This window comes from Ictalurus punctatus, chromosome 22 (assembly GCF_001660625.3).
Source record: "Ictalurus punctatus breed USDA103 chromosome 22, Coco_2.0, whole genome shotgun sequence".
NCBI classification, from domain to species: Eukaryota; Metazoa; Chordata; class Actinopteri; order Siluriformes; family Ictaluridae; genus Ictalurus; species Ictalurus punctatus.
In genome coordinates this window covers 13,644,966-13,668,796 of record NC_030437.2, presented here as the reverse complement: position 1 = coordinate 13,668,796, position 23,831 = coordinate 13,644,966, and the positions used below count along the sequence as shown (strand labels likewise).

Here is a 23,831-nt window from a genome sequence, read left to right as displayed (position 1 = left end):
GGTTCAAGAATTCAACAGCATCGTGGTATAAAATGAATCAGTACCCGATGTCTCTTTATGTACTGTAGTTTGTCAGGCTAAAGCATGACCCTCAGATTAAAGATGATTAGAGTGATCATACTCGAACACCATGGACGTGCACGGATTATAGAACAACATGGAAACTTGTCTGTTTAAACGGATGAAATGATTGTGCCTAAAAACAGCAAGCAAAATTGAGAAAATTGAAAATAATACTCAGACAAGTGATACTTCACTTCTTACTAGGGAGGTGACCGTGAGGAAATGTTCCCAGCGATTAATCGACATTTGACTACACAGGTAATACGGGTATCACCGGGAGGGTGGGGCCGGGGCGGGGCCGGGTGTTTAATCCCTTGCGCTTCTGAATGCCTGTGCGGTCATGCGCCTTTCGCTTTCGCTTTCGAATTAGCGGCAATTCGGGGGCGCCAATCACTTGAACTTGGGTTCGTTATTATTCTTATGAAAAACACAACAACTACAAAACAGTACACTGACAAACTCGCTTACAATCACAAATTTTTAATTGTAGCGTCCGTTCTCTAACTGAACTAAAGGATTTTTATTACTATAAAAAGGCAGAACGACGGTGGGGGCGGTGCTGCGGTGGGCAAGTGATGTAATCTGTGTGCGGCTCCAACACCAGGAACACCCGACTATCGCAGCAAGCCTACTTCTCACTAATCTAAATAAATAAAAGCTGATGTACTGACACCCGTAACGCATGCTAATGCATAAAGATGTTGATCATTAGGTACTGGATGTAAACATTCAGCTAGGAATTTCACCCTCTCCATTCCAAAACAATTCACATTGAGAGAATACATGACTGCATCCCAAAGTGCATAATGCACACTAAGAAGTATGCCTATATAGTAACCATACCAATGGTAAATAGTACTGGCATACTGTTTAGTATACTAGTTAGTGGTTTGGGACGTAGCCTAAACCAGATGATCTAATTATTTGCTGCTGCTAGTGTCCTCTTATGAGAATCAAACATATTGATGTGGCCGTCACTCCTTCTCTAGGTGAATGAGTCGACTTTCTTTTGACCTCTACCTGACATGCTGATGTTACCCAGATGGATCGCTGCTTTATTGTGATCCAGCAGTGCTGAATTTGTTCATTTGCCAACCTGTTTGCTGATGACGTGAACAAAATGTGGAATAGAAAGTGGAAGAGCTGCTTATTATTAAGTAGTGCTCTCACTGTACCTTTGTGTTACTGTTTTGTTGTTTGGTACACATCTGAGAGAAAAAATAGCTGCGTCGTAGACCAATACACACAAGGGCCTTTGTTGTAAAGTAATTTTTTTCTGTTCTCTCTCTCTCTCTCTCTCTCTCTCTCTCTCTCTCTGTCTTTCTCTCTCTCTCTCTTTGCCTGCTAGGATGTTGTTGTTACTAACGTCTGCTTTTGGCCATTACGTGCGCTGAGGAAAAAAAACATTCCAGACTGTCAGGTTCTTTAACTGTCAGGAAAGCGTTTCTAAATCCCTCATTAGAGCTCTCTGACCACAAATAAGCCACCTAATGTGACTAAAAAGTCTATAATGCTTTTCGATTCAGTCACAGTAGCAATGTTCGAAGTGCTCTTGCTTACCAGGAGTCTTAAACTTATAACACTAATCATATTTTAGGCTTTTAGGATCTGCTCTGAGGAAGCACACCTTTGCGTTTGCGTCCACATTTTCACAGACAAAACCAATACCATTGTGACTGATTGATTATACTTTGTTGGTGTTGTTTGAGATACACAGGGTTTGAACTAGGGCTGGGTGTCATGTCACATTTGTTTAATTTAGTCAGAAAGCGTCGTTTGCACTCGTGTGCTCGGTGTACACCCTGTAGCCACGCACCTTATAGCTGCTCGTCAGTTTTCACATAAATAATGTGTTTGTACCGTGTATTGTCTTCCTGTTCACTGTGAAGATTTTTACTGAAAGTCTGGGAAATGATGTTGTAGCTTATATTCCGTGTTGTATCCGATGTGTCACAACAGTTTCCTTACGAGTTTCTCCCAATAAGTGTAAAATTATTTGGTTTTTACGTGTGGTATAATTTCTCGCTATTCTCCAGTTAAGGAGTATAGAATTAGGAGTACTTATTTTTTTCCTTAGTTAAAGTGAAATTAAACTGAAGAACACACCAAATAACAAATAAAAGTAGAGACTTCCGAAATGAATCAAAAAACACTTCAAGTAACACAACAAAATTTGTCAGTGATGGTTTTTATTTCACCTCTAGAGACTGCTCTCGTACTGTTTAAGACAGCGGACCCTTCTCAGGCGTTCCCGCAACCGACGCAGCCGGGAAAAACTATCGGTGTGGATTTTTGCGATAGCCGGTAGTTCCAGCAGTGGGTTTGTAAACCGATCAATGGGTCGAATTCTAGAAAATAACTTTAAGCTCGTCATATTTAATTAATTAAGTAATATAAATGGGAAGTCATCCAGATTGCACACAGGTATGCAGTGTAGTACAAAACATGCAGATATAAACACAGCTATAAATACATGGATAAGAGTTCTGTCACTTCTAATGATGTTGTTTTACACTGTCCAAGGTCATTCTGTTGTACGTGTTGAACACATAACTAATTATCGGTTCTTGATTTGTTTTTGTCTCAGGGCCAGCTTTGGCCTGAAGAAGCCGTCGAAGATGAACATGGTGAAGAGGATCATGGGGCGGCCGCGGCAGGACGAGTGCAGCCCTCAGGACAACGCACTGGGCCTCATGCACCTGCGCCGTCTCTTCTCTGAGCTGTGCCACCCGCCGCGTCACATGACCCAGAAGGAGCAGGAGGAGAAGCTCTACATGATGCTGCCCGTCTTTAACAGGGTGAGCGAAAAATGTGGAATAAGCAATAAGATGACTCCTAAATATAGCAGCACTGTAACTAGTGCCTAAATATAGCAGGACAAAATGGCACACCGTACTGGGTTTCCTATTAAACTTCCAATTTGAAAGGTATCTAATATTGTCAAATAATTTTGTAAAAAATTTGAGAATGATTGTTCTACATTGCATTGCATGAATACTTCTGGAGTTTGGAGTCTAAATGCTACTGGCAGAAGTTATAACAACATGCCTTATTATTGTGAGAGAGATTTTTATGCTTCATTTTAGTATTAGAAAAAGAGCTGCTGGGATAAAGAGGGATGGAGATGTGCCTCTGTCTGGCCCTGACTTTAACTGCTGCTCTTTTTTTTTTAGTAGTTGTTGTTTTTTTTTGTTGCTCACATAAACGTGCTTGATGCCATTTTGAAATGCGCAAAACATTGCATTGGAAGCTTGTAGAGATTTGGTCCTAGAATTTCGCAGCAGTGCTTTATGACTGCTCGTAACATCTAATGCAACGAACATTTATAAACGTTCATGTTTTATCTAAAACCAAATGGCCTGCCCTATATACAGAGACACAGCTTTTCTTTTTTCTTATATGAAACATTGCCTCTCGTACTAATTTGCTTCAGGATGATCTTCTTAAGCGGGACTAAAATGAATGAAACTTTTTTTTTTCCTTACATACAGTGGAGATATTTATGGTTTGACCCTTATATATTTTACCGAGTGTGAACATTTGTTTATTTATAAATGCATTGGAATTATTTCAGATATAATGTTATTTTTTTATTATTGTATTTCTACACATCGGCTTTCCAGTTACTTTTAACATAAGTCATATTTAGAAAAAGACCAAATTCATATGATCTGTAATTCTAAGTCATAAAAAACATCTAAGACGTGCAAAATAAAAGCGCGATCTTGCTAAACGATGAGCCGATGCTACGACTTGTCACACAGTGTGTCATGGTTAAACAAGGTTGCACACGACTGATTTTGTCTGAGCTTTTGAGTTTAGTCAGTGTTTTCAGAGCTGAAACAATCTCAGTAGATTTTTCCCTATTTGACCACGTCTAGTGCTTTATCTAAGAAGGTTAGTCATCATGAAATCAAGAGTCTCGGCATGGTCAAGTGTGCTGCGTTATTACTCTTCAGGTTCTGATTATACAGAAACGCTGCTAATGTGTGTCATCACTGGTCATAATTTCATGAGGACTGTGGTCATGAGGATTTGAAGAGTACTTGTTGAAGCATAATGGAGCAGACACAATAATGGGAAAAGCAGTGACTGATTTTAATGATCATGCTTGAACTGTGCTCTAACTGCTGAGCGTGAGCGTTCGAGAGCTCGTCTCAGATTAAAACGCATGTTTACTTACAGTTACTTAACACAATCCACACTCGTGGTTCTCAAAAGTGGGACCTCCCAGAGTCTGTGAAGCAAGTTTGTTACAGTTGTGAAAATCCCCACTCATCTTTATCAAACTTAATCACAACCTTTATGTAAGTTAATGTTTACTGGAATCTAATGAGTTCAGAAAAAAAAAAAAAAAAACTCCAAAAGTTTTAATAGTCTGTTTGCTAGATAAATCAACACTGAGGGGGTTTTTTTCCCCCTGAGCGTAAAAAGTTCGAGAGCCCATGGTCTTCAGTGCTTTTTTAATCCATCAGATTATAACATAGCGATGAATATATGAATGTAGCATTTATCTCTGTTACTCTGTCAAAAATAGTTGAACTCTTTCCTTCCTGCTCAATTTAAGAAGCAGTTAATGTGATCATTTATCTGCATTGCTAGTCAATTTTGTCTGTGAGCTCATGTATGAGGAAGAAGGCAGATAGCGCTCTCCTTCGAGTGTGTCACGCCGCCCAATGACAGCATGAGCACTAGATTGAGGAGGGAGGGGTTTGGGGTGGGGAATAGATAGGCTTGGCTGGCTTGGACGGAGCACGTGTTAGCCCTTACCCTACCCGAGTGATAGTTAATAATAATAGTAAACTTTATTTTAGCAGATTCTCAAAGCGCTGTACACAAAATAAGCAGTACACAGGATTTTTTATTTAATAAAGTTTAATAAGGATAACAATAATAATAAAAGTAGACATCAGCAGTCAAATGCAAGTTTAAAAAAGTAAGTCTTAAGTTCAGCTTTAAAAATGCTAAAGGTCTGAGCTTCCCTAAGTTCGAGAGGAAGAGAGCTCCAAAGGGAAGGAGCATAGACCGAAGAAGCCCTGTCACCCATAGATTTTAAGCGGGTTTGTGGAACAGTTAACAGATTACACTGTGAAGAGCGCAGTCTGATATTTGGGGTGTAAGCAGTTAATAACGCAGATAAGTAAAGAGGAGCCGAGGCATGTAATGCTTTGTATGTCAGCATCATAATTTTAAAATCGACACGGAACCCGACCGGGAGCCAGAGCAAGGACTCCAGAACAGGAGTAATATGATTGTATTTGTCGTATGATGAGCAAAGCTGGCTGGTTGGTCGGAATTGGCCAAAACCACATGAATTCTGTTTCTGAGAATGACACACAGGTCAACGCCAATCTCACAGGAAGTGGTTCAATGTTTCATTTAAATATCAGTGATATTAAACACTTTACAGAAGGTTTATGTTTTTGTGCACTAATAGCGTCCTGCTCACATTTCTGTCTTTGTATATCTTTGTGACAGGTTTTTGGGAACGCCCCTCCAAGCTCCATGCATGAAAAGTTCTCCGACTTGCTGCAGTTCACCACTCAGGTGTCCAGACTAATGGTGACCGAGATCAGACGGAGAGCGTCTAATAAATCTACAGGTGTGACCCCATGTATTCACACACATAAGACTATTGTGTTTCTTCTCTATTATTATTTAAAAAAAAAAAACTCTGTACTTTTTGATGTTCAGAGATGTTGTCTTTAATCTGAAGAGTTTAGCCGCACAGACTGTTATTATGCTATGGTGTAATGCTAGTACTGATCAACATTACCGGTAGTGTGGATTTAATGAAACAGCGCACTAGTCTCTCGGACGTCATCAGAACGGGATCAGCGCTCTCCGTTTAAGGGAAGAGTATACGGCTCAAAGGCAGCTCATTTGTAGTACCATAGTGTTATCATCTGATCCTGTTTTTAAACTAGTCAGCTGGAATCGTTAGTCGTTTCGAGGCTAGAAACGCTTTGGTGTTTTGCGTTCTTGTTCTTCTGCATGGCCTCTTGTCCCTGCTTCTGATTTGCAACCTTCAAAGGAACTTATTCATCTCCAAGCATATGTTACCCAGTCCCTCAAAGGATGCTCAACAGCTGGACGTGTGTAAGAAATCGGCTTGTGGAGGGAAAGAAATAAAATAAATAAATGGTAAATGACGCACTTATATAGCGCTTTTATCCAAAGCGTTTTACACTGGTTCTCATTCACCCATTCACACGCACACACACACACACACACCAGTGGTAGCAGAGCTGCCATGGAAGGTGCTAACTTGCCATCCGGAGCAACTTGGGGTTCAGTGTCTTGCCCAAGGACACTTCAGTATGTGGAGTCACATGGGCCGGGAATCGAACCGCCAACCCTACAGTTACTGGACAACCCGCGCTACCACCTGAGCCGCAACCACCCATAGACTAAAAGAAGCCCATAGAGTGCATGGAGTTTACATGTTCTCCCTGTGCATTGAGAGTTTCCTCCAGGTACTCCAGTAGTCTCCCCGAGCCCAAAGACATGCATTGTTGGCTGATTGTCATCTCTAAATTGTAGTGTGTGAATGGGCATGTGAGTGTGTGTGCATTTGTGACCCTGCGTTGGGTTGGCACTCCGTCCAGGGTGTCCCCCACCTTGTGCCCCAAGTACCCTGGGATAGGCTGAAGGCTCCCCGCAACTCTGTGTAGAATAAGGGGTATGGAAAATGGATGGATGCCAACAACATAACAAGAAAGAAGCCCTGCTCACTTAGCCTACCGAATTTCACTCCTAATGTAGCAACTGCCTTCTTGAATACTTGACCGAGAAATGAGCAAGTGCTCCTAGTATACTCACTGTATATAAAATACTTTATATAGTGCATTGCGTTTATACTCTTCACAAGTAATGTTTCATAGAAACATAAGCCTGTTTTGAGTCTATTGAATGTTATCAGCTGTGTTGGTCTAAGCCAGTGGTACTTCAGTCAAACAGGCTAATCTGCCATTACTTACACATCTCAGTGAAACAAGCAGAAAAACCTGAGAGTTGAGTAAATTGAGTAAAACAACTGTTAACAGTGTTGATAAATATTGTAAATTCCCCACCTCTGTTAGTGAAATAGTGTTGTCTGGATAAGATTTTGAGAAGACAGTTTGGAGAAAACAAAACACAGGGTCTTAACCCCAAAACTTCATTCTAATTGTGATGAATGCTGGAATGGAGATGAAATGTCCGGACATCTGTGAGCTGAAACACAGAAAAAACCAAGTCCACGTGTTACACATGTTAATGCTTCAAAGAGAGCAAAATCAGCAACAGATTCTCAATGCAAGAGATTCATCAGAAAAAGTGACTTGAAACAAGCTGTTAAAGGTAGACATTTAAAAAAAAAAAAAAATCTATATATACTGTGAACAGAACCGTGTGTAGGGATTCACATACTTTTGACATGATTGATTTTATTATTTCAACCAATATGTGTAAATATGTATATACGTGTCTATTAATAAGTAGTTCTTGATTGTAATATGTGAAGATTGCATTTTAGGAGCCATCTGTGTATAAACCCACATCCAGATCAAAGTTTTTCATCAGTATTGTAGGGGGCCAAGCACCCAATGAGTAGACATATATTAAAGACAATATGAAATGGAAATAATAACTCACTGGACAGTTTTGATTTCATGTTATCTTTAAGGACTTTTTATTTTTTAACCACATAATAAATAGTGATGCAGCGAAAGGAAAATTCTGGGCCGAAACCGAAAATTCAGGACGCACTTGACCAAAAACCGAAACCGAATTTTTATTATTATTATTAAACCCATTTAAATGTATTTTTTTTGCTATAATTGTGTTGATGGTAGACTTTTTAATTCATTTCATGAATTTAATGAATCTGACTTGGAAAAACTACAAACCAGTAAAATGATCACACTTTTATTGAAATGAACACACCAGAACAAAAACAATATTAAATATATTATTCTTCATTCGGTTCTGTAGCAATCAAATTTAACAGATTTTTTTTTTTTTTTAAATCCAATTATCAAATAATGTAACGTTAACTATTACAATATGCAAAACAGCAGTCAAGTAATGAACTTAGTAGCTCTAGGCAAGCATCCTGCAAATACAAAAAGTTTAAATGTGCTACACAATCATTTTAATGAGAACAACAGGCAGAAGAGCAGAGCGCCTCTAATCTGTCGTAGTTGTTTGGCTGTACTCTGCATATTGAATGGGACGTCGTGTTTTCAGGCGCTGTCTCAAACCTGTCGTGGAAAAGTGCTTCGGCACCGCACCCCCTCTTGAACTTTCTGCTAAACAAACACTGTGAATGGCAAATTTGATGTCCTGATCAGAAACTTTGAAATATTTCCAACCCGCTGGCACGATCGCCCTTTGCCGGATAGCGCGGTGATGAACGCCGGCTAGATCGAGAGGGAAATCTGAGCACTGAGGGGCGGGGCGGGGAGGGGAGGGGCGGGGCGGGGCAGCATATATTTTCGGCTCATGTTTTCTGCCTTTTTTCTCTTTCGGCCAAAAATGGCATTTTCGGTTCTCGGTAGCCGTAATGCCAGTGCATCCCTAATATAATAAGTAAGCTTCAATTATTTTTGTTCTTGACCTAATTTACACATATCACTCATTCTGTGTGTGGTTAGAGAATAAGTCACAGCAGGAGCAGAGATGCATGGACGGCTCGAAGCTTTTGCATGTCATCATCTCTAATTGACTCACTATCCACCCACAGATGAGCCTGGAGAGAGAGCAGTGTGTGAAATTTCATTTGGCCAACGTGAACATGCTTTTGTGTGTGTGTTTGTGTGTGTGTGTGTGTGTGTGTGTGTGTTTTCCCAAACAGAGGCAGCCAGCAGGGCCATTGTGCAGTTTCTGGAGGTGAATCAGAGTGAAGAGGCGAGCCGTGGTTGGATGCTCCTGACCACCATCAACCTGTTGGCCTCTTCTGGCCAGGTACGCGTTCCTCCAATCTGCAGGCCGGTTCCACAGTATCAAAAACTGTGGAAAACTGTTTAAAAAAAAATCCAGAAATTGTGCTGCATATCCTGCACAGGGAAAGCTTTTGATTTAATATAATAATATATTCTAATCTAATGTAAAATAAGCACTGGACAATCCAGTAGTTAGGTTCATTACCTCATTTCCTGTTGTCTATGCAGAGTTCTCCATACTGTTCTTGTTGTTGCCACACATTCCCAAACTTCAGTTCATGAGAAGTCAATGAGAAGTCAGTTCACGCTTACGCTGCAAGACAGCACATTTCTTTTAGACATGTTAGAAATCCATCCACTTGTCCAGCAGCTCTGTCAGCAGACGTTTGGGAAATTAATCTGTTCCCCATTTCAAACAACAGCTGAAATTCTGGGGGGCGGGATTTAAAATAGACAGTGTTTGTTTGACTGTGCTGAGTTTTTAACAGAATGCGTTAGATGGCAGATCTGCCCCAAACCTCACGCATTTTGTGTAGGAATTCCACTTTCCAGAGAGTCATTCTGCGTTAGCAGATATCCGGACGACTCTTATCCTCTTGTTTCTCCATTGACCAGCGGTCAGGTATAATTTCTGCGTGTCATCTGCGTGAACTTGACCTTTAAGCAGCGTGTCTGCTCTGTGTCATTAGCATTCAGGTGCAGTCCACACAGAGAGAGAGCTATTCCTGGCCTTGACCGTCTGCCACTAGAACAGCTCCCCCGCTGATATAAACCCAACTGTCATACCGATTCTCACACATGGGCTTTAAACTATGGCCTTGGATTTCTTACACTAATTAGAATAAAATCCCAAGAAAGGGCTTTGCCCTGCCAGACAGCATGTCCAACCTCACTTGGAAATAAAATGTAAAGTAAGTAAGTACATTTTATTTATAAAGCACATTTAAAACAGCAAAGCTGAACAGAGTAAAGAAAAGTCAAATAGAAAACAGAATAAAACCAAATAAAGACAGACAATAGAAAATAGTAAACAATAGTAAAAATGAGATTAAAACGCCTGGGAGAAGAGATGTGCTTTCAGCCTCTTTTTAAAAAATGATAATAGAAGGTACAAGGCGGATGTCCAGTGGCGATTGATTCCATAAACGAGGGTCAGCGACTGAAAAAGCTCTCCCTCCCTTAGTTTTTAAACGGGCTCGAGGGACACTCAGAAGAAACCTATCAGAAGATCTTAGAAATCTCCTAGATGAATGTGGTATAAGAAGATCTTTGAGATAAGAAGAAGCTTGATCATTAAGAGTTTTAAAGACAAACGACAGAATCTTAAACTGAATCCTGACATGATCGAATTCCTTTGCCTTGGTCAACAGCCTTGCAACTGCATTCTGAACCATCTGGAGACGAGCAAGAGACGACTGAGGAAGACCCAAGTACAATGAATTACAATAATCTAAGCACGATGTGACAAAAGCATGAATAACCTTCTCCAAATCTTGGAAAGCTATTATGGCTAATCATGGCTATTGTTTTCCACAGTTATACTGCAGGATCAGGCGTATTTCGTTTTTTAAAAATTATTATTACTTTGGGAACAACACACTGAATATACATTGTGTTCTACAGCTTTTAGTTCTTCCTTCCATTTTTTGCAGTATTAATATAGTCACATCATCTTCAGAGTGTTTGTGTGTTGACTCAGAGGTCAACAAACTCTGAGGTGTGTGTGTGTGTGAATGAATCATCTGGCTGACTCAAAAGGATACCGTCCCCGATGCAGATTTTTTCGAATCAATATACATACACACACACACACACACACACACACACACACACACACACAGTTTTACAGGATTTTTTTTCTCTTTCTTTTTCCCATCGCTGCTGTTCCACTCCACCGGTCCGATTTAGCCGTAGTTAAGCGTCAGAGCGGTGACTAACGCAGGTGTTCATGCTGAGCTCGCCTTTGTTTCGTTAAAACCCACCTGAGCCTCAGGCTGATGTCATCCTTCTTGTCCTAAATATGGCCACACGCTCTCACAGCACATTAAGGTGGTAGAATGGGCAAGAGCACTGGGTGTTATCAGTGAGATTGATAGCCAGCACAGTGCATACACAACCTCCTAGCAGGGTTGGACGTGTCTTTTGGATGGGATACATTTCCACTGAGAATGATCGTTACTTGGGATGAATTGTTGAAAGATCACCAAGAACACTCAGATTCATTTTCTGTGGCCAAGAATGACACACTGATCCGGAACTTATCACAGTCAGGAACTTTTCATGATTTACTGAACTGAAAAAAGAGAAGAGGAACCCAGATTTTCCACTTTCACACTACCTAAGCGTCAGCTGAATTAGAGTTCTGCATATCCAATGTATTTGGGGCAAACGCAACAGATTGAAAGGCCATGAACTTGTCACAAATCTACTACTATCTCTCAGATCTTACCATTTTCACATCCCTACAGACAATAAATCTGTTAGTCACTTTACTGTAATTCCATGGATGTGACTGGTTATGAGGACCCTGAGATCTGGACCTTGGTAGTTAAGTTTATTTATTGTTGTTGTGTTTTATTTTTTTATTTTAACTCTTGTGTAGCATCTCTCCAAATTCATTGTTGAATCAGTGACCTGTTGATAATGTGCCATTAGTTATGGTTTGATCCTTGACTGACCTCAGAGCAGCTAAGAATGACACTTTAGATTTGTCCATGGTCTTATGACCTGTAGTCAAGAAAGCCACAGTAGATACTGGAGTGTGCATATATATACAGGGTTTAATGGTTAACACCAGGTGTTTGGGGGAAAGATGCTGCTGCTCATCAGTTTTGGTTAAGAAAAGTTTACATCCACACTTTCCTATTAATTACTACACGTAACGTTTTTCCTAGAATACAATATTCACTTACGGTGTAATATAAACAATAATGAACATCTTGGTTCTGTAATTGTACAATAACTAGATAAAATACAGGGCGTTCAAAAGTTTCCATATATAGGGGACTGTGTTTGCCAGAGCTATGTCGGTGGTGCCTTCGTCAGTGGTTGTTGGTGGACGTCCACTTCTCATCCTCAACACTTCCTTATGTTCCTACAAAGAAGTATTTCAGTATCTAAACTGTCTGTCTCTTTCCGTCCTGCAGAAAACAGTGGACTGCATGACCACCATGTCAGTTCCCTCCACACTGGTGAAATGTCTGTACCTGTTCTTTGACCTGCCCCACATGCCCGAGGTTCCCGGTGCCACCCAGACTGAACTGCCCCTGGCGGACCGCCGAGCTCTGCTGCAGAAGGTCTTCGTTCAAGTGAGTTCGCTTTTATGTAACGGCACTTATTCAAATAATGCTTTCTCTCCTGGTGGAATCTGGATTAAATTGTGTTCTGTTCAATAAAGCTTTAGTTAAAGGGGAACCTCAGTACAAAGCAACCGACATGGACCTTGTATAGCAAGACTAAGGTTCTCGTTAGAGATTCTTCATTCTTGTTAGACAAACTTGTCTCTTTGGTAGTGATCTAGAGGGAGAAAGAATGCAAGCAACGCCACGGCCACAAGCTTTCCCTCCAAAACCCAACCTGATTATTCATGCATCAATCTTCAGTAAGCACTTTATCTTGGTCAAGGTCATGATAGATCTGGAGTCTGTCCCAGGAACACTGGACGTGAGGCAGGAATACACTCTCAGGAACATTTTTAATATCCAAAGAAATAACATCATCCAGGTTAGTTAAGTCTACAATATGGAACTAAACCAATTTAGCTCGCTTTTTTTTTTATTTTTTATTTTTTTGCTTTCTCAGCTAAAGCAGCCATCAGTCCAAATGCAAATAAAATACACCCAATGGGCATATCTGGCACTGAGACTGGTGATGAACAAAATTGTGCTTATTATGACCAAGTCTGAGAGGTTTACCAACTGTGACAGTGCAAACTGAGAGCCAATCTACTGTCTACACGTGCCATGTACGCTGAATGTGTGTTTCCTTGGGTTCTACATTACGTTAAATATGTAGTCATGCTCAAGCCATTTTTAGTAGAATTAGCTTTACATTGATTATTTTGTATAGAATTACATACCTAGGGGAACGTTAAATGTGTTGTTTTTTTTGTTTGTTTTTCTCAACCATATCATGATGATGTCACATGGAAACAATACCTGACTTGTCTATGAAACAGGGAATTCTTGTCTTTGGTCATTTGGTTTTGAACCGCATACTCCTCTAGTTACTCCATAGTAAACCTGTAATTAAAGATGTAGTGTTTTTGGTCAGTTCACGTGCTCTGAAACATTTACAGCGGTGACCCCATGGTTGTAACTGTGCTTTGTTCCTGAACAGACTTGCTAAATCAAGAGCCCTGCTGGAATTGAGGGTCCACTGCACAAAAATGTGAACTGTTTTGTGTCCATATTCTATATAGAAATGTGTGTATAGATTTTTATTGTTTTCCCCCACATTTTAGAATAATAATAATAATAATAATAATAATAATAATAATAAAGTCATCAAAACTCTGGAGTAACACAAAAGGAATTATGGGAATTATGTTGTGATTAAAAAAAAAAAATCCAAAATAATTTAACATTTTAGCATCTTCAGAGTAGACACCATTTTTGCCTAGAATTTCCCGAGATGTATTCTTGGTGTTTTCTCAACTGGTTTCTTGAGGAATTTCCCTGAGATGCTTTTTAAACAGTATTAAAGGAGTTCCCACCTACGCTGGACACGTATCACCTGCTTTTCGAAATATTTCACTCCAAGTCATCTATTAATATAATATAATATAAATGAATATATTTTTGTAAATAAAATGTTAGTTTTCGATGAAAGACATGAAAACGTCGGCACAATTATATTTTTGTCTACAACAAATAATCGTTCACCTTCAGATCAGAAGGTTTTAAGATCATGAGAAACATTTCAGTCGAGCATCTCCAAACTTTTAACCGGTAGTGTATATAAGTATGTAAAGAATGTTTTCGTAGTCATGCATACAGAGACAGCTTTCCCCGAACCCCGGCCCACCCCAGCAGCATATTTAAGTGTGTTATATCTTACACTGGTGAACATATAAATCTGTACTTTCCCCATCAAGGTGGTAGATGACTTTGAGGAAAAGTTTCACTCTTTTGTCCCCTCGCCTCTCAGATCTTGGTGAAGCTGTGCGGTTTCGTGTCTCCGGCTGAAGAACTGGCGCAGAAGGATGACCTGCAGCTGCTCTTCAGCGCCATCACGTCCTGGTGTCCTCCTCACAACCTGCCCTGGAGGAAGAGCGCCGGCGAGGTGCTCATGACAATCTCTAGACACGGCCTCAGCGTCAACGTTGTCAAATACATCCACGGTAATTTCAGACAGATGAACAAAATCCTTACAGACATCATGAGCCCAGCTGCACCCCGTTCTCCTTTAAGCAATTACAGAATATTAACGCAAGTCAGAAAAGCCATTTCTTGTCGTGTTTTCAACAGCGTTTGCTCCGTAATCTGTATATCGCCGTTAAATCCGACAACGGTAATTACATACTTGAGGCTGAGGCTCAGAGCTTATGAAGTGCTTTGTCTTTGCATCACAGCTTAATGTTCATGGCTGAATGAGTCCTATTTATTTATCGCCCTTTAATTGCTTTTTTGCCGTGTGCGCCCAAGCAGCACTTGCCCGGGCATGCGTACGGCTGACGCCTTCTGTTTTCTGAACCTCTGTAGTGTTTTAAACCTCAGAATTGTTCACTTCGACTTGTGTTTTAATTCCCGATCGTTTATGTTTTAGCACTGAACAGTAGACCGTAAAAAAATAATAATAATAATAATTCTACCTCATTTTTTTCAGAGAAAGAGTGTTTATCGACATGCATCCAGAACATGCAGCAGTCAGACGATCTCTCACCGCTGGAGATCGTGGAGATGTTTACCGGGTTGTCTTGCTTCCTGAAAGATTCCAGCGACGTGTCTCAGACCCTTTTAGACGATTTCCGCATGTGTCAGGGCTACACGTTCCTGACTGACCTAATGCTCAGGTATATACTGCAATCCATAACTAATAGTTGTGTAACGGTTTGTTGTGTAACTCATATTTATGTGACGTTTTGCTCTTTAAAAGGTGTTCATTCATGAGTAAAAGCTTGTTTGCATTGGCAGATTGCTGTGGTATAAACCACGTTTTTTAATTCCTCACTCGTCAGCACATGATAATCATTGTTAATTTGTCTGTACCTCCAGATTGGAGCAGGCCAAAGAGGACGAATCCAAAGATGCTCTGAAGGACCTGGTGAACTTGGTGAATTCTTTGAGCACATATGGTGTGAGTGAACTGAAACCTGCCGGCCTGACCACCGGGGCACCCTTCCTGCTGCCTGGCTTTGTGGTCCCACAGTCTTCTGGGAAAGGTCAGTTCACCAGGAAGTAACAGGATTAAAACTTATGACCTGACAGTAGCAGAGTTACAGATTGCAGGAATTCCACACATGTAGATGTCGAGAACCTCTGACACTACACAAAACTATTTACACTTATATAAACTAGTATATACCAGACTGGTGTGTGTGTGTGTGTGTGTGTGTGTGTGTGTTGAATTCAGATGTTCACAAAAATCAGTTCCGTCCATTAGATAGAACGCTGAGTAAATTCCTTATCTGCAGTGAACTTATTTAGCATATTTCGAGTACACAGAGCTGCTTCCCATATCTATTGTGTCTGTTTTTAAGCCTGGTGCAGTTGTACGTACAACACTTTGGTTTAAATGTGCTTCATAGATAAACCCAATTCGTAAGAAACAAATTGTTCAAACTGCATGTTATTGGTCAACACCTCGCTAATCATAATCAACTTTTTTTTATTTTTTAAACACAGGCTGCTGGTCCTGACACACTAACAAACCCTTAATTGCTATAAATCTGTTTTTTAACTAGGAGAATGTTCTACGAAAGGGAGAAAAACCCCAACACAACAGCACAATGCCTTGAAAACACAGAACGCAAGCACTCGAGGTAGTCGATTTGCGGTTCTTTTTATTGAAAACACCAAAAAAAAAAAAAAAAAAAAGTCACTGAAAAACCAATGTCTGAGGACGAGGCTTGTTAAAGTCACTTGAGGCCAAGAACGTGTGTGAGAGGCCTCATTAAAAACAGATCCTCGAGATCACGGCATGAATACCACTAGCACAAAAACCAGCCGTAGGACGAAATTATTCCCCCATTATTTCTCTTTTTTTCAGCGTTCCTCCATTCAGTGCGTTCTGAGGAGGAATTAAAACATTAGCCTCAGTGGCTATAAATGGCTGTAATAGGAAAACATCAGACACCTACTGTGTAATCTGGTTAAGCTATTAGTTTGGCCTGTCCTACGCCTCGCCATGATGTGTTAAGTAGTGTAATTAACACACGATGGCTCCGGATAGCATTGTTTGCACACCCTGTCACATCAAGCCTCACCATTTGGTGATTAAAATGCAAGGAAAAGTTAAAAAGAGGGTGTATTCTGAATCATGAACTGTCAGAGTAGGCAGAGGCACATATTAATAATAATAATAATAAGCTTTTGTAATGCCCTGCAATAATGACTGCTTTTCTCTGATGGATCCAAAGCAGAGTATGTGGTAGGTTTGGAAAGACATGGCTGAGCACGAGTCAGTATAAAAATATACTCTCAAAATGATTATTATTTATAATTTATTATTAGTAAAGCAGGTTGTTGCTGCTTTATTACTTTCAGTATTTATATTAATGACACAACGCAGTAAGACAATGTTGTTGGTGTAATATTTTTAGCTGCACAACCTAATCTTAGCGTCAGTAGTAAAAGAAAAGTGCGCTATAGATGCGGAAGTGGCCTTCATTGGCATGCAGGAAAATGGCTTTGGAAGTAATGGGTATAGATTTTTTTTTTCGAAATGATAAATAACACAAACGTATCCATCGCTGTTCAGCTTTGGAATGAAATGATATTTGATCTAAACAGTAATACAGTCGTACAGGAACAGCATTCTATACTGCAACATTTAATTGATCGTAAACATCAAGATAACTGATGGAAAATGTGTGTGTGTGGGGGGGGGGGGGGGGGGGGGCATTATGACTTTTTTTAACGTACTCTAGCATTATCACTTTTTTTTACCTCATTTTTCTCTTAAATGACAGGACGTGTTGTGTGTCTCATTTTCATCCCTTATCTGTATTCATGAGCTTTCAGAAGCCTCCTACTGTCTAGGGTCATTCTCATTGATTGGGTAAAGGTGAAATAAGCTACTTCCTAGCTAGAAAGCAGAGGTAACTATGCTTTCTCTGAATCCTGGAGATGGATGACCATGGTATTGTCGCTTTTTGAACCCGGGATAAAGAATACTAATTTACTAACTAATTATAATAATAACACTTGAACATTTGTAGCTGTAGTTTGAAAATGACGATGTTCTAGAAATTGTATCGTCGATAGGTTGGCTAACCACAGCGTGAATGTGATCTCTAGTCCATCTTTTAAAAAAAAGTTCATGACGTTTACACCTAAATCACTTGTGCTCAAGAGCATGACTACCATATTCTTGTACTCAGTCTAATCCATAGGTATTGTGTCCTTTTACTGTATTGTTCACCACTTATTCTACTGAATTTGTACATTACTCTTATTGCAATATTAGTCCACGGTGCTTTTCTTTTCTTTTGTTTTGTATTTTGCATTGTGGCATATAAAAATAAATAAATAAATGATTTACCTCAAGTTCCCCCAAATTTCCCCCCACAGGTCACACTGTCAGGAACATTCAAGCTTTCTCTGTGCTCCAGAACGCCTTCCTGAAGGCCAAGACCGGCCGGCTTGCCCGCATGGTCCTGGACGCCGTGTCAAACATCTACTCTGCCGACCACGCCAACTACTTCATCTTGGAGGCTCAGCACACACTGTCCCAGTTTGCCGAGCGAGTGCCGCGCCTACCCGAGGTCCAAGTCAAATACTTTGAGCTGCTGGAGTTTGTGGTGTTTGTGCTTAACTACGTCCCCTGCAAGGAGCTGTTTAGTGTTAGCGTCTTGCTGAAGTCGAGCACGTCTTACGGATGCAGCATCGCAGCCACACGTACACTGCTAAAGCTCAGCCGGCATCACGTGGTGTTCAGTGACGTTTTCCGTGAAGTCGGGCTGCTCGAGGTGCTCGTCAATCTGCTGCATAAGTACGCAGCTCTGCTGAAAGAGCCAGCGCAAGGCCACGGAGAACAGGGTGAGAATCATTTGTCTCTCTTCAGTTTGGATAATGCTAAGCCAAAAAGTGCAAAAGACCTGCCGCTGAAGTGAAAACACTCACAAGCCTTCGCTTTCTTTTCTGCTGAATGCTAATTATATTGTCATTTATGGAGAAGGGATAGAGCTAAGAGACTCTGTACGTTCTGGGGTGGACCTGTTTCTCATCCGGTACAAAGTAAACAGAAGTGTATGATTTTTTAAAATTATATGATTATTATAGAGCCACTTTTTTGGCTCCTCACCTCTCCAGGGTCTCTTATCTGAGTTCAGGTTACTCAGGTTAGCTGCGTCTGTGTGGGTTCTCTCTGGATTCTCTGGTTTCCTCACACCTCCCAAAAACACGGCAGAAGGTTTGTTGATGATGATAACTTGGCCTTGGTTTGAACATGTGCGCGCTGAGATGGACGGGTGTTGTTTTGCTGTTGCTATCCCAGTGTTGCTGGGATAGGTGCAACCCTGACCAAGATGTAGTGATTACTGAAGATGAATGATTGTTCTAGGTCTAGAAACACTTAAAAAAAATTTTTTACAAAAGGTTAATGGTCTGCACTTATATGGCACTTTTTAACCTTAGCGGTTCTACAAAGCGCTTTACACTGTTTCCCATTCACCCATTCTCACACACACTCACACACCACTCGCGGCAGAGCTGCAATGCAAAGTGCTAGCCTGCCATCGGGAACAACTTGGGGTTCAATGTCTTGCCCAAGGACACTTTGGCATGTGGGGGAGCTGGGTTTCAAACCACCAACCCTGCAATTAGTGGACAACCCGCTCTACCACCTGAGCCACAGCCGCCCAAATTGTACCTTAAATACTAGAAATGTTTAAATACTGTATATTATGAAAGGATTCAGATGCATAGTATATATACACACACATTAGTGGTTTTATTGGTGCTAGTTATTGAAGTCTGAACAATAATTGATTACATTAATTACATGTAAATTGACATATTATTTGTTGGTTTTGCAGGTGATTCCAAGAACAATGTGGCAGAGGAACAGAAGCAGCTGGCGTGGCTGGTCATGGAGACCCTTACAGTCCTCCTTCAGGGTTCTAACACCAATGCAGGTATGAGTGTTTTAATAAAAGTGCGTCCCTATACACGATCTATAATTGTTTTCATTTACATACTGACTTTTCAGGCAGACGTCCGGCAGTGAAAGCGATCCGATTTAAAGTTCCAATGTCTCCGATTACTAAATGAGCATAGTCTGAGGACTCGTGGTGTCACTCGTGGTGTTTCAATAGAGGAAAAACAAGAATTTTTTTTTTTTTTACCACTGCCAAACTGCGGTCGAAATCAGGAGCTACTGTTGCATTAAGGTTACATAACCAGACACGCACCAGTGCTACTGACAAACTGTCCAATCTCACCATGTCTTTTCTCTTTTCCCCTGCCTCTCTCGGTCTGTCTCACTGCTGTTCATGGGAAGTGAAAGAGAAACCTGATGCGTGGGGGGTCGGGGGTTGCGATTTTCCTCACTGACTTTTGTGCTGTCACTTCTACTTATCTGACTCGGTGTCTGTGTATGGGGAAACAAAAGATCCTTTTTTTAGGACTTCGTCTCTATCCATCTCAGCAACTATTTCTTCTGTATGATTGTGTTTTTTTTTGTCCTCAGTTTCCCCTGTGTGCTAGTTCTTCCTTTTCCTCCTCTCTTCTTTTTACCTTTTCTCCATTATTCCTTTACTCTTTGGCCTGCTCTTCTCTCAAGCATTTTTATTTGCTTTGCTGTTTTCTTTGCAATCTCCCTGTCCGCTGTTTTTATTTGACTTAATGCTTCAGTGCTGTTCAGTGCTCGATTCAGAAGGTTGATGAAATTTTCAGAAGCTCTGACAGTTAGACAGATAGACAGTTCTTTGATGTAATGACTTCTGCAGGTTACATATGTAGGCATTTTGAAGGTTGTTTTCTCTACTCATTAGTCCAAGCAGGTACTCTAAAGAGCTTCATGAAATTTGCATGATGCAGGATTTATGACCATATTATTGGAGATACAGTATTAAGTAGTAGTATATTGTAGTAGTATTTAGACTTGACAAGGCAAACTCAGCAAATGTGCTTTTTACACTGGGGATGCCAAAATCTCTCTCTAGCTTTGCTTCAGGTGAAATGAATGCACTTTTGTCTGTGCTACTGTTCACTGCAGGATGATGATGCAGGTTTAAGCTGGAAATGAGTCAATAGGTCTATAAATAGGTTTAGTGGCCTTTTTTTTGTTTTGTTTTAATAATCTCAAAACGAGAAATATTAGATAACTCTTGCTTTATTCAAGACAGCTGTACTTTATCAACATAACCATATACCATAACATACACACTACCGGTCCAAAGTTTAGACACACTCATTCTTTATTTTTATCATTTTTTCCGCACATTTTATAGTAATAATAAAGTCATCAAAACTCTGGAATAACATAAATGGAACTATGGGAATTATGTTATGATTTTTTAAAAAAATCCAAAATTAAAAAAAAAATTATTTAATATTTTAGCATCTTCAGAGTAGACACCCTTTTTGCCTAGGATTTCCAGAAATGCATTCTTGGTGTTTTCTCAACCGATTTCTTGAGGAATTTCCCTGAGACGCTTTTTAAACAGTATTAAAGGAGTTCCCACCTACGCTGGACACTTATCACCTGCTTTTCTGAATATTTCGCTCCAATTTAATCATCTATATAAATAAATATTTTTTGTAAATAAAATGTTAGTTTTCTAATGAAAGAAGTGAAAATGTCGGCACGATTATATTTTTGTCTACAACACCGATTTCAAACATTTAATCTCACACCTTCAGATCAGAAGGTTTTTAAGATCATGAGAAACATTTCAGTCGAGTGTCTCCATACTTTTAACAGGTAGTTTGCATCATCTTACGTTAGTGTAAAGTAATAGGACAATCAGTGAATTTGAATAGCATTGTTATAAATGATGATTTCCGTTGCAGGTCTGTTCCGGGAGTTTGGCGGTGCCCGCTGCGTGCACAACATAGTAAAATACCGGCAGTGTCGCGAGCACGCATTGATGATCATCCAGCAGCTGGTGCTCTCACCCTCAGGAGACGATGACATGGGCACGCTGCTGGGCCTCATGCACTCCGCACCCTCCTCCGAGCTGCAGCTCAAAACCGACATACTGCGGGTCAGAACACACACCCACATAAACACACAATACATGTGGATTTGACGTACGACAGTATAAACTTCAAACAGTGACGTCTACATCTTAAAAGGAAATAAATTGCCCTTTGTAGTGTTATGGGGGCGGAGGGGGGTCGAGTTATTTTTGACTATAAACACGAAAACAAATTGAATGACGTTCGACCTCCCACATAGTAATATAAGAGAAACACAGCCTCCCACATCTAGAGTAAATAAAAAATTCACACCCACTAACCACAGACAAATGTACATACAACAGTCCAAACCCCTGTAACGGACAGTTCAAACCAAATTTAGCTTTTCATGGGTGGAGCACTATACTGGTTAATCAGAGTTTGTCAATTAAAAAAAAACAAGCCAAACAATCCACTTGAAGTAAAGTCATCATGGTCCGTGGGTGACTGAAAGCTTCTTTATTAAATCAAGGACAGAATCATCTCTGTAAACCAGCTTTCTGGTCCTGTGCTTGGCTTTGTGTCTTGAGGTTTTGAACTTTCACGTTATTTTTAAATGTCTAGTAGTGTGAGATTAAAGAATAAAACTGGAGATTACAGTTGTTATACGAAAACACTAAAACGTATTTATGCATTCTAAGATAAAAATGTTATGAGTAGCATGTACAACATATACATTTTTAGAAAATGGGTTCTTCAAATTTTCATTGTATATTTAATGTTTATAGCTTTCTATAAGGGCGCTAGTGTATTTGTGGAGGAGAACCCCTCTGCTGTCGGGTTCTTACCAGAACCTAAAATTTATCCTGAGAAACGATCATGTGATTGCTGTAATTTGTAGCGATGCATAAATCCCGACTAACTGAAAACTTCACGATTTATTGTGTAATTCAGTGTGATTGGCGAATAAAATTTTTTTTTTTAAAATCCAGATCTTCATGTTTTTTCATGCAGGCGCTGTTGGCTGTGCTGCGTGAAAGCCACCGTTCTCGCACCGTGTTCAGGCGTGTTGGTGGCTTTGTCTATGTTACATCACTGCTGGTGGCCATGGAACGCTTGCTGAGCGCGGGCGCACGGGTCGAGCCAGAGGCGAGCGGGCCTCTGGAGCTGCTGCGTGCTGTCTTCCGCACTCTAACAGCTGCCATGCGCTACGAGCCGGCCAACGCGCACTTCTTCCGCACCGAGGTGCAGTACGAGAAGCTGGCCGACGCTGTGCGTCTGCTCGGCTGTTTCTCAGATACTAAGAAGCTCACCCCGGTGGCCACCGTGCCATGTAATGCCATGGCCTCCAACGCCCAGGCCTTTCAGAGGCTCCTGGAGGACGAGGCGGTGTCTGAGGAGAGCGTGTGTCCACAGCTGGCTCACTGCGCCAAGCTTTTCGTCTACCTCTACAAAATGGCCACCGACTCCTTTGACAGGTAAGGATGTGCCTATGGTTGTTCGTCAAGAAGAAGAGTTTAGAAAGCATCTGAGTTTTTTCAATGTGGTATTCTGTCTGTCTCCATTCTGATCAGTCCATAAAATACAAAATCTCTTTTTAATATGTAGACACTATTTCAGTCTTACGTTTCCAAAGTTAGTGGGAGGTCCATTTGCTTTTGTAGTACAGCTGTGCTTTAGCCTGTGGCCATTTCGTGATCGTGTGTGTGTGTGCGTGTGTGGGGGGGTGTTTCTGTGTTTATATACAAGACTGTACCAGTTCCTTTGTGTGTTAATAATCTTAAATTCTCTTCTCAGCTTAAACTAACTGCTTCCATCATTTTTATTCTTCTCTTTCCCTCTTCTTCTCTTGCTGATGTAACCCATGGCATCGCCTGGCTGCACATGCGGGGTGTGTGTTGCTTCACCCGGCTGTTTGTGGGGATTCTGATGCCTGTGTGTGTGGATTGGACGGTTGTGTGCTGTATGCTTGTTGTCGATCTGTGTGTGTGTGTGTGTGTGTAGTCGTGCCGAGCAGGTGCCTCCCTGCCTGACTCACGAGACCTCGCTCCCCTCTCCTTGGGGCACACCAGCACTCACCAGGAAGAGGTACTGCGCTCTGCACTACCCCCCCACCCCACCCAGCCACCCTCTCCATCTCTTATCCCTGCATCTCTTCCTCTCTCTCTATCTGTCGTTCTCTGTCACTCTCTCTCATACTTTCTAACACAAATCTTATCTTATGCTCTATTCATAGATCTTACTGCCTCTCCCTCTCCTCTCTCTCCCTGTGTGTGTGTGTGTGTGTGTGTGTGTGTGTGTGTGTGGTGTTCACCTCAGCCTGCTTTGTCAAGCTGTTCTGCTGGCTTCCAGCTTGCAGTTGCAAAATAAAAAAAGGCCTTTCAACTAGTTGTGTTAATAGCTCATATTTCTTTAGGGAGCCGTGATCAGTAATTAACATTGCATCAAGGCAGATGTTTCATTGACCTACATCAAACTCTAGACCTGTAGCCTCTATGGGTGTGAATTTATGCATAAATGGAGTGAATCACAACTTCCCACATATTCTACATTTAGAAAA

At 40.8% G+C, this 23,831-nt stretch overlaps 1 protein-coding gene across 4 annotated transcripts in view; it reads left to right on the top strand.

The window, feature by feature from the left end:
- wdfy3 (WD repeat and FYVE domain containing 3) overlaps nucleotides 1–23,831 on the top strand; it is a 99,902-nt gene that overhangs the window by 17,918 nt on the left and 58,153 nt on the right. For 3 of the 4 annotated variants that reach the window (XM_053674582.1, XM_053674581.1, XM_017452023.3), the window contains exons 2-13: nucleotides 2,651–2,861; nucleotides 5,542–5,665; nucleotides 8,900–9,009; nucleotides 12,134–12,295; nucleotides 14,136–14,328; nucleotides 14,814–15,000; nucleotides 15,203–15,369; nucleotides 17,720–18,187; nucleotides 19,186–19,284; nucleotides 21,164–21,357; nucleotides 22,286–22,749; nucleotides 23,276–23,359. In XM_053674582.1, the coding sequence (XP_053530557.1) occupies nucleotides 2,682–2,861; nucleotides 5,542–5,665; nucleotides 8,900–9,009; nucleotides 12,134–12,295; nucleotides 14,136–14,328; nucleotides 14,814–15,000; nucleotides 15,203–15,369; nucleotides 17,720–18,187; nucleotides 19,186–19,284; nucleotides 21,164–21,357; nucleotides 22,286–22,749; nucleotides 23,276–23,359 (2,432 nt within the window). In that variant the 5' untranslated portion in view covers nucleotides 2,651–2,681. The remainder of the gene's footprint in view (nucleotides 1–2,650; nucleotides 2,862–5,541; nucleotides 5,666–8,899; nucleotides 9,010–12,133; nucleotides 12,296–14,135; nucleotides 14,329–14,813; nucleotides 15,001–15,202; nucleotides 15,370–17,719; nucleotides 18,188–19,185; nucleotides 19,285–21,163; nucleotides 21,358–22,285; nucleotides 22,750–23,275; nucleotides 23,360–23,831) is intronic. The other variant, XM_053674583.1, reaches the window with a different exon arrangement.